The sequence below is a fragment of the Equus quagga genome, chromosome 12 (assembly GCF_021613505.1).
Source record: "Equus quagga isolate Etosha38 chromosome 12, UCLA_HA_Equagga_1.0, whole genome shotgun sequence".
NCBI lineage: Eukaryota > Metazoa > Chordata > Mammalia > Perissodactyla > Equidae > Equus > Equus quagga.
Window position 1 is genome coordinate 100,746,600 of NC_060278.1, and position 10,589 is coordinate 100,757,188.

Here is a 10,589-nt window from a genome sequence, read left to right on the forward strand (position 1 = left end):
CTGTGTACTGGGGGCATTTGGGGAGAAAAAGCAGGAAAAAAAAAAAAAGAGATTGGCAACAGTTGTTAGCTCAGGTGCCAATCTTTAAAAGAGCTGGGGTTTCCTCTCTCTTTCCTCCCTCCCTTCCTTCCCTCCCTCCTGATAATAAGAGTAGTACATTTTCATTGTAGAGAAAAATATATAGAAGTCACCGTCCTCCTGATATCCAGCCACCGGGGTGGTTAGGGTTAGCCATCACCCTCTGTCTGTGCGCCACGCCCCAGCCATGCGCTTGCGTGTGTGCCCATCTTTGTGTCGGTGCGGTCTGTGGCCCCGGTTGCGCCCTCCCCCAGCCGCGGCTTGGCCGCGTGGCCCCAGCAGTGGCTTTCGAGGCAGGTCCGGCTTCATGAGCTGCTTCCTCCCGTGCCTCACACTCCCCAGCGGATCGATAGTGACAATCACGCAGGGAGCGGAAAATGAGGATCAGCCGGAGGACGCACGGCAGGACTCTCTCCTGTATTTTACAACCAGATGTGCTGGCCGAGCGAGGCCTCCGAGCTCGAAGGTGGAGCCCTGGTCAGGGGACGCTTCCTGGCCTGCAGCCCCTTGTCCCCCACCAAGGGCCGCCCCCCACACACCTGGTGTGGCTTATTCAGCCTTTCAGCTCTGTCACTGCCAGAACCACAGGGCAGCTGCAACACAATAGTACTGCCATCTTGGGTTCATCCAGTGTCTTTCTGCTAAGGATGCAGGCATTCATTCATGCGTGCATTCATTCATTCATTCATTCGTGCAATCATTCATTCATCAGTGTGTGCATGTGTTCATTCATGTGTGCATCATTCATTCATCAGTGTGTGCATGCATGCATTCATGTGTGCATCATGCATGCATGCATTCATGCATGCATTCATGCATGCGCACATGCATTCATTCACCCATCAAGGTGTGCATGCATTCATTCATGCCTGCATTCTTCCTTCATTCATTCATCAATGTGTGCATGCATTTATGCATTCACCGTCCAGCTGAGTCCCTTCTAGGTGACCAGGCTCTGGTCTTCACCTTGTGACCAACGCTGACTCAGCACCTGCTCTTTGAGAACTTATATTCTAGAGGGAGGAGGACCGTGAATAAGTAGAGGAGAATTTCAGCAGGTGAGGAGGGCTAGGACAGCAGGGAGACCTGGGGCTCCACAGTGACTTGGGGGCTGTGTTACATCAAATAATCAGGGAAGCCTCTCTGTGGAGGGGCCAGTCAGTCCAAGGCCTTCACCCCATCAGGAGCAGAGAGAAGAGCACCACCGGCATGGAGAGAGCTGGTGCAAAGGCCCTGTGGAGAGTGAGGCCCGGCACTTTCAGGGCACTGGAGGGAGGCCAGTGTGGCTGGTGTGTGTATAGGTTTGGGGGGCTGGGTGGCAGTGGCCTTGCAGCCGTGGGGTCTGTGGCTTTCATTCTACTGAGGGGAGGTTCCCCTGGGGGCTCAGCACCAGGATGTCCTTCTTCCTGTTCCTGGTGCAAGAAAAGCTTTCCGATCAATGTTGGAACGAGGGAGGCCACAGATGGAGGGCTCATCCGAGATGGCCCTGGAGTCGCTACCTTCGGCAGCCTTAGCCATGTGTACACACAGCACACACGCATAAACACGGGCACAAGCACATGTAAACACATGCATACACGTGCACACACAGGCACATGCACGCACATTTGCTAGTGCAGAGAAAGGCGTGAAAAGGCGCACATCACAGGTTGCAGATGAGTGGGCTGAATTTTACTGCACAGTATTTTTTAAAATTGTGAATTTATTGCTAACCTTGATAAAAACTGGAGACTTTTCATAAAATCTGAAAGTCCTTCTCTTTCTTTTTAAAATGATATTATCTGACACTTATTGAGCTCTTAATACGTGCTGAGCACTTAGCTGTGTAGCAAGGTTGGTATGGATATTATTCCATTTTACAGAGGAGAAGATTGAGGCTAATGGGAATTGACTTGCCCGAAGGCACGTAACTCGTGAGCGGTAGAACCTGGATTCTAACGCAGAGAGTCTGACCCCAGAGTTCTCTTTCTCTTTCTTTTGAAACTGAAGTTTTGCACGAGAGGCCTGGAGCTGAGGGGCCCTGTGGGCCTGGATCCAGCATTCCCGTGCCCCCAGTCCCGACTCTTCACTGCTTGTCACCTGCCTGCCCCTCAACATCCTCCGAGTTTCAGACTCCCCAATACCCACCAACTATGAAAGTGAGCATTTTGGCAACTTCTAAAAAAACTGCTTTTAATAAAGAAGGCTTTGCAGTCTGAGGGATGTGCACCTGAGTCTCCTTTCTGCCACTTCCTGGCTGTGTGACTTTGGGCAGGTGGCCCAACCTCTCTGAGCCTCAGTTTCCCTCCTCTGTAAAATAGAGGCTAAAATTAGGGTCCCGGGGGCGGAGGGAAAAGGTGAGAGGACACAGGAGAGGCCCGGCCAGGCCAGGCCCCCCATGGGAGCCATTGCTATTATTGTCAGGTTTTCTGAAGGTGCCCCAGCTGGGCAGGCCCTGCCTGACCTCTGCAGGAGCCACGGGCCGGTTAGAGGAGGCTGATGGCAGTGATTGAGGGCCTGGCGTCTCCACGGGGGGGGGCGTGCAGCCAGGAGCGTGCTCCAGCCCTGCAGCTGTGGCATGGTGGGCTCTGCTTTCTCCACCAGGCCTTCGTCAGGATGGTCGCGCACCACGTCTCCTTTCTGGAAGCCCACGTGCTGCAGGCGGAGCGAGACCACGGGCCCTTCTCCCAGACCCTGCGCAGGTGGCTTGGCTCCACCGGGCTCCCCTCCTTCAGGAACGTGAGTATCTCCCTCTCCCGCCTCCTTCCAGACCCCAGAGTCGGGAGGGGGCTCAGGAAAGGGGAGTTCAAAGGGCACACCTCAAGTCTGCAGACAGGAAATGGTGTCTGGCTGGCCCAGGGAGGGCTGGCCCAGGTGGCCGGGGTGTCTGAGTCCCTCCCTCAGGTGCCTCTTCTTGCTGTGAGCTTCGAGCATCCATGCTGTCACTGCTCGTTTATTCATCCACCATTTATTGAGCGCCTGCTGTTTGCTGAGTACTGTGGTCCACCTAGGCTTACTGCAGTGTGCAGAAACAGCCCCTGCCTCCTGTCCTGTCCTGTCCTTACACACCTAAGGACATACTCAAGGTGGCATCCACAATTCAGGCTGGGTCCTGCTTCCCAAGGCGTGAGTCAGCCTTGAGCAGACCCGAGGGGCCGGGGATGGTGGAGGGGCATCCAGCCTGTGGGGGCCCTTTGTGACTCGCAAAGGCCTCTCCCTCCCACACCTCTGCTTTCCTGGGGTCCTCCCTAGGACCCCATAAGGAAGAAAGATCATTGTGTCCCTTTTACTGATGGAAGAACTGAGGCCAGATTGATGCTGCGATTGAGACCGTCAGTGTTTAAGACACATCTGTCTTTCTAACTTGTCATCTGCTGATCCTCTAGTCCAGGGGACACCGGGCAAGGTTTGGAGACGTTTTGGTTGTCCGCTGGGGGCGAGGGTGCTACTGGCATCTAGTGGGTAGAAACCAGGGTTGCTGGTAAGCACTCTACAGTGTGCAGGACAGCCCCCCACAGCAGAGAACAATCCAGTTTGAAACGTCAGTGTGGCTGCGTTTGGGAGACCCCGCCCTAAGCCGTATTCCATGGCACTAACACCATTTGTGTTAGGCCTGTTCTGAGGGTTTTCTGCGCCGTTTTTATTATGTGACCTATAATTCCACACCAGTCTTGGGAGGAAAGTGCCTTTTCATCCTCCCCATATTGCAGACGAGGAGTCTGCGGCTCAGGTAGGTGAAGGGCCTTGCCCGAGGTCACACAGCCTGGTGTGAGGGGGCTGGGTGGGAGCCCTGGTTGGCCTGTCTTCAGGGCCTTGCCCGTCGCAGGAGAGGTGTCTGCTCACCTGGCTGCCCTGTCTCACCCCTAGCGGGGTTTCTGCCTGGTCCCTGGGCTCTGCCTGAGGTTCCCCCTGTGCCCCGCATCCCCTTTTGTGTTATCCCAAAGGCTCGTTTATCGAGTGTTGACAACGTGCCTGAGCTGCGCTAAGGTTCTCCCCGGCCAGCAGACAAGGACATGGAAGTTTGGGAAGTGTCAGGGGTCGCAGTCCTGCAGCCCATGGGCAGAGTGTGGCCCGTGTGGGCTCGTTCTCTTTGGCCAAGCAATGTTCTTTAAATGCCGTGGCTCAGGCTGCCTGGCTGGGCATTCGCTCTCCAGCCCCTGCTGGGACCACACTCCTCCATCTTGTCCTACCCCTGCCCAGGGCATGTGCTGCTCGCCTGCCTGCCTCCAGCTGAGTGACTTGCCCGAGGCCAGTCACAGCTAGACAGTGGGCTCACAGAGCTCATGGTTTAGAAACTCCTATTGATCCTTCAGAGCCCAAGGTCATGCCACCTCCTCTGAGAAACCCTCTGGAATTGCCCCCTCTGCAGACAGATGCAGTCTCTCTGCCTTCCAGTGAGAATGACTCAGGAGCTTCCTTTGTCCTCCTCTCCTTTGAGTTGTGGTGACTGTTCCTGGGTGACTGGGAGCCCCCCGTCACCCCATGCCCTGTCCACTGAGGGCTTAGAAGCACACCCAGGGAGGGAGATCAGAGGACCTCGGCTGCCCATGGCCAGCAGCAGGTATCCCATAGTCGGGCCCGCTGGGCCCTTGGTCTCTGCCCTTGAGGGTCTTTGTCTGGGGTCTGCACAGTGGTACCCATGTGATTGGCACTGGTGTCCCCAAGGCTTAGAGAGGGAGAGTCATGTGGCTGAGGTCAGTGCTGGGTGGAACGCAGGCCCATGGGGCTCTGGCAGTGGGTTCCCTGCCCCTCCTGCTGCGGTGCCCCCATGGGGTGTGGCCAGGCGTGCCGGGACCTGCATCTTCTGTCGCCGGGCCTGCCTGTGGTGACTCGTTCCAGGAAGCGCATCTCAGCCGGGGTTGGTGAGTCACTCGGTCACCCCGGCATGTTGATCTTGGCCCCAGGAGGGCTTTGTCTGGAGTGGGCGGTGCAGACCAGTGTGTGTACACGCGTGTGCAGACCCAGGGTTTCCAGGGCTGCACCTGAACCCTTGGTGCGAGCCGGAGGGGCCCTTCACGGCTTGTGTTGGGGCCCTAACTTTGCAGGCACCTCACATCCCACCCTGTGAGGTGGGTCTGGTCGTTGTCCCTCTTTCACAGATGAGGAAACTGAGACACCGAGGGGTAGAGCTGCTTGGCTGCCCGGAAAGTGGTGGAGCTAGGATTCCAGCCTGCATGGCTGGGCCCGGAGCCGGCGCTCTGCACCGCTTGGCCTGCTGGGTCTTTCTGGGCCCACTGCTGTTCCCCGGAATGCTGTCCCGGGGCGGGGGTCCGGGTGGAACACCCAGATGGGTCTCCCTTTCTTCCATCGGGGTTTCCCGAGAGCCAGGATTTCACGCTGTGTCAAGTCTGTTCCCCTTAGAGCCTGCCGAGGTGGACACGTCCCCTCAGTGACCACTGTTGTCACCCTCGGACAGTCCACACTGGGCCCTGCTCCTTCCCCACAAGGAGAGGCCTCCCCCCACAACCCCAGACTCTGTCTCCTGCCCCACCCGCCCTCCTCGGTGTCCGAGGGTCCCATGGAGGGGAGAAGGCTGGTGTGGGCAAGCGGCTCCTGGACCTCGCCTGGCCCCTCGGGAATGCTGGCCAGGGGGCCTGTCCCTGTGGGGTGAGCCACACCGCTCCCCTGGAAGCACATCCCCTCAAGGAGAGAGGCCCCCACTGCTGTGCCAGTGGCCGTCCTGGAGTCAGGGGAGGGGTGGGGACCCCCTCGTGCCTTCACCCCTGGAGCTGGGCAGGGCCTTGTGGGTATGTTTCCCGCCCTCTCTGCTATTCCATCAGCTGCAGCAGGAGTTCTGGGGCTGCGGGGGGGCCGGGAGAAAATTGGTCCTTGTTTTTTCTGACTTTGCCAGTCCCTGCTTCCCCCTCTCTCCTCCTCCTCACTTTGCAGGCGAGTGGAGAGGCCCAGGAGGGTGGGGGGAGCTGGGCCGGGTCTCCCAGCCCACCAGGAGCCGCAAGCAGTGTCCCATCCCTCTGCCCTGCGCTGGGGACCCAGACCCGCCCCTGCCCGTGTGGCCTGGGCCGGCCCTAGGATGCTGCGGAGGTGGAGGCCTGGGGACGCGGGGGTGCCACCTGCCCTGAAGCCCCGGCCTCTTCCCTCTGACTTGAGCGGCCTGAGGAGCGTGCAGTCACGGGGGACAGGGCCCGCGGGCGCCCAGGTACAAAAGCGTGCACGTTTTCATGTAACAGTGTACATATTTCGTGGTACAAGTGTCCGTATTTTCTTGTTGTCACACGTAAAAGTTTCCCTTATACTTTTACTTTGATTATTAGAACGTTCCAAGATTTTTTTTTTTTAAAGATTTTATTTATTTATTTTTTCCTTTTTCTCCCCAAAGCCCCCTGGTACATAGTTGTATATTCTTCGTTGTGGGTCCTTCTAGTTGTGGCATGTGGGACGCTGCCTCAGCGTGGTTTGATGAGCAGTGCCATGTCCGCGCCCAGGATTCGAACTAACGAAACACTGGGCCGCCTGCAGCGGAGCGCGTGAACTTAACCACTCGGCCATGGGGTCAGCCCCCGGAATGTTCCAAGATTTTAACTGAGATCTTTCCCAGTAGCTAGATCCCGTCTCTGGCGGCTTTGGCTGTGTGACCGTGGGCGAGTCACTTAGCCTCTGTAAGCCTCCCATTGCTTGACAGTTGGTGAGCTGACGTGGGCCTGACTGTGAAAGGCTTGCTTGCTTGGGAACTGGTTTGGATTTGATGCAAAATGATGAGGGCCTCCATTAAGGCGGTGAGAAAAAAAGACTCCAGAACTCTCAGAAGCAGGTCTGAAGAGCCAGCTCTGCCTGTAAATCATGGCATGGTCCAGGAGAGGCTGCCCCATGGCTCAGAAGTGAGCAAGTATGGTGATGGTGACGTGGAGCCAGCCCTGTGGTGCCAGACACCGTTCTCAACTCGTCAGCACCCCACGATGGAGGTGCTGTTTTAATCTCCATTTTACAGGTGAGCAGACTGAGGCACAGAAAGGTTAAGTAACTTACCCAAAATCACACAGCTGGACATCGGGATATAAACTCCCATAACTGTCTTAACTCCATCCCATAGTGCCTCGGGAGAGAGCTGTGATCTCTTCCTTCAGGAAGCTTGTGTCTAGTGGGAGAACAGGGACAAACTTCTAAGAAAATTCTGTAGACAGTCGTTTCTATGGGGGGCTAGCTTGCCCTGAGGGCGGCAGGGACGGCCTGCGAGGAAGGGCCACGCGAGTCGAGAGCTGGATGGTGAGTAAGAGCAGTCTGAAGTTGGAAGAAAGGGTGCTCCCAGCAGAGGGAACTTTAGATGTGAAGACCCTGGGGCGCCACTGGGCTGACCTCAAGGGACAGCGGCTGTCCCGTGTGGGTCGGCCTCGTGAACTCGGGGGGGGGTGGAGGGGAACGGGGCAGGGCCCGTTGGCCGGGGTCTCAGGCCCCGCAGAGGAGTTTAGCACGTGCCAAGGGCAGTGGGGAGCCATGGGAAGCTTCACAGCAGGGAATGACGTGGCCACTTTGCTCCGAGGAGCGTTGCCGGGCGGGTGCTGCACCTGCGCCCCGTGGCGGGACTTGAATGCAGAGGCGGGAAGCGCACTGGGGCCTGCAGGTGTCAGGGGCCGGCTTTAGGGTGAGTTTCCTGGGCCCAGAAACGTCGCCTGCTGTGCCTGAGCTCACAACCCCCCCTCATCTGATCGAAGAGACGCGAGAGGGAAGAGAGGCTCTGGGGGGTGCTCTCCCGAGCGGCTGGTCCCAGGGCCCCCCAGGAGCGCCCCGGCCCACGCAGAGGGCCCCTTGCGTCTGGAGTGTGGCCTGGCAGGTGCTGGAGCGGCCTCCAAGGGAGGGCGTGGGGCCCACAACAGGGGTCCCCATGGCTGGTGGCCGAGGCCCCCTCAAGGCCAGGCGGCCACCATGGGCATTCCGCGGCCGCGCCTGCCCCCCTCGGCACCCGTGCCCAGAGGCCGGAGCACCCCGCTACCTTCCTCTAAACCACTGTTTGTCTTCCGGGAGCCAAGACGTCTTGTTTCACGAGGTGTCATTTTGATTAATTTTCCCCTGGCTCAGTGGGCTGCTTGCCAAGGGAGGCTCTTTGGCCAATAGCAAAGCCGGGGGGGCCCAAGTCCTAATGCCCCCAGAGCCGGCTGCCCGAGGGAATGCCGCCTGGCCCACCTGCTTCCCCCACAAATGCCCACTGGGCGATCAGGTGACATCAAGGAGTGGTCTGCCAGGTGTGACAATAAGGAGTGGTGGGGCCTGTGGCGAATTGTAGAGCCAGGAATCACCTAAAGGGGTGCAGACTGTCCCACAGCAGCGCCTGCAGAAATGGGGGCCGGGTATGGCCCGACTGTCCTGTGTTGGGGAGACAGCTCCACCCCTGGAGCCTTAGATGTGCCGTCTAATGTCTAAAAGTCAGCGACTGATGTTTCGAAGTGTTCAACACTGTGGGGAAAACCTGTTGCGTGTGTGGGTCGCCCTGGCACACTCTCCAGCTCTGGGTTGTAGGCTGATGGCCTGAACCCCACAGGCCCCCTCCCCCCGCCCGCCCGCTGCGGAGGCTTAGGGACCAGGGAGGGGTGGAGAGGCATCTTCTGCACCTCTTTGCGCCAGCCCAGCAGGAGCCCCTCAGCTTTTAGCAGCAGCGTGATGGACAGCTGGCAGTTCTATTGGGCGTCTACTATTGCTCCAATTACTGCATTGAGCACGTACATGAAGGGCTTTCTGTGCCTTGTCTCAACTTCCCTTAACAGCCCCAGAGGTAAATGTTATTATACTAGTTCACGAGTAAGGGACCTGAGGCCCAGAGAGGGCTATTCATTTGCCCAGGGTCACACAGCATGAGAGGCAGAGCCGGGATTTGATGGAGCTTTGCCTTGTTCAGCGTGTGTCTCCCCTCTCTCTGTGATCTTCCTGAGAGCAGGGACCGCAGCCTCAATGGCCAGGCTTGCAAACTGGAGACCCTTGGGCTGGATCTGCCCCCCCCAACGTGTGTTCTGTGGCCGGCTTGGTGTATGAATATATTTAATTTGAATTGGTTGCCAGCATTTAAAAAAGCAAATTCACATGAGAATCTGTACTTGTAGCTTCTCTTGAAAAAGCAGGGGGCTGGGCCCCTGAGCAGCACCTGCCTGTGGGCGTTGAGTTTCTTACTGCTGGAGCGCATAGTAGGTGTTCAGTGTCTATTGATCAGTGACTGCTCTCAGGCTTCCGTGGCCCTTGATGGCCTCCCCAGAGTTCCCAGGAGGCGTTTTCGTGCACTGGAGAGCTGGGACCAGTGACTGGCATGCCTCTTCCCACCGCTCGGGCTTGGGGCCGCCTCCTGGGCTTTCCTGGAGGTAATGGAGGCTGTGGGCGGGGCTGCAGGAGTCCCAGTGCCAGGCGAGGCTGCTCCCTCCCCACCCCACCCCCAGCTCGCAGGGGAGGGAGGGAGGGAGTGAGGCTCCGTCTGGCTGGGGCCGCCTCCCTCTGCCCAGTGCCCTGGAGGGGTGACTCCCGGAAGGAGGCCCGGCTTGGCTGGGGCTTTATCTCGGGGTGGAGGCCAAGCAAGGCACCAGCACAAAGAAGGGGAGGAGGTCCCGGGCGCCTTCTCCCAGCCCGGAGCGGCCCCCTTCTCTGTCCTGTCGTCCTTTGTGGTAAAGTGCACCATGAGCAGATGGCAAATATGAACGCGACAATGGAGGCCTGAGTGGGGCCCCATCCCCAGCACCCCCTCGGGCCCCCCCCCCCCGCCCCCAACGCCGTCAGTGAGTCACTCAGCGCTCACAGGTTAAATGTGTGTCTGGCTCTGCAGAGCTGGTGGCGTGTGCACTGGGGAGGGACAGAGGGCTCCTGGCAGGCTGGCTTGGGAACCAGGTGTTTTTTTAAGCCTGGCATTCTTGTTGAGATTTTGAGGGTGAGCGAGGAGGACTTCCTTTCAAAATGAACGCAGGGTCTTCCTTTTGGACAGGCTGTTTGTTGCGGCCCATGTGGGAGCGCCCCGACTTCTGCCTGATTAGTGGGACACACTCGGTGTGCCCTCTCCCAGCACCGCAACCACTGGGGCCTCCCTTGTGACAGCAGCATCCTCGGGCCGGCCCTGCCATCCTTGGGGCTGGTGGACACTGTGGCCTTTGCACATGCTGGTCCCTGCCTAGAATACCCTTCCTGCCCCCTGCCTGGCAATGTTTATTCATTGTTCAAGGCCAAGTTGAATGTCACCACCTCTGGGAAGCCACCTGGATTCCCCCAGGCACCGTTCCTCTGGGCTCCCCAGTCCCCCGTTTGTTCCCCCCTCGGCACAGCACCTCAGGAGCTGTCCATCTTTTCACCTGTTGTCCCCGAGTCTGACATTTTCTCAGGGGTAGGGACTGTCTTATCTTTGTCTTAGCCGTAAGCAGCCAGAGCTTTCTGGGCCTTTCTCTGGGCCAGCACAAGCACGCACTTTTCCTGCCCTGGCTCAGTTCCTCTGCACACCCAGCTGTGACATAGGTACTGTCACCATTCCCCCTTCACAGATGAGGAAACTGAGGCCCAGAGAAGTTAGAACGTTCACTGAGCCGGGGGTTGGCCCCTTTGATTCTTGACTGAGG

The 10,589-nt window shown here is 58.2% G+C and overlaps 1 protein-coding gene across 2 annotated transcripts in view; it reads left to right on the top strand.

Annotated features, from left to right (window-relative positions):
• Nucleotides 1-10,589, top strand: part of BCAS4 (breast carcinoma amplified sequence 4) — a 57,316-nt gene that overhangs the window by 27,361 nt on the left and 19,366 nt on the right. For both annotated transcript variants that reach the window (XM_046678198.1, XM_046678199.1), the window contains exon 4: nucleotides 2,662-2,796. In XM_046678198.1, coding sequence (XP_046534154.1) covers nucleotides 2,662-2,796 — 135 coding nt within the window. The remainder of the gene's footprint in view (nucleotides 1-2,661; nucleotides 2,797-10,589) is intronic.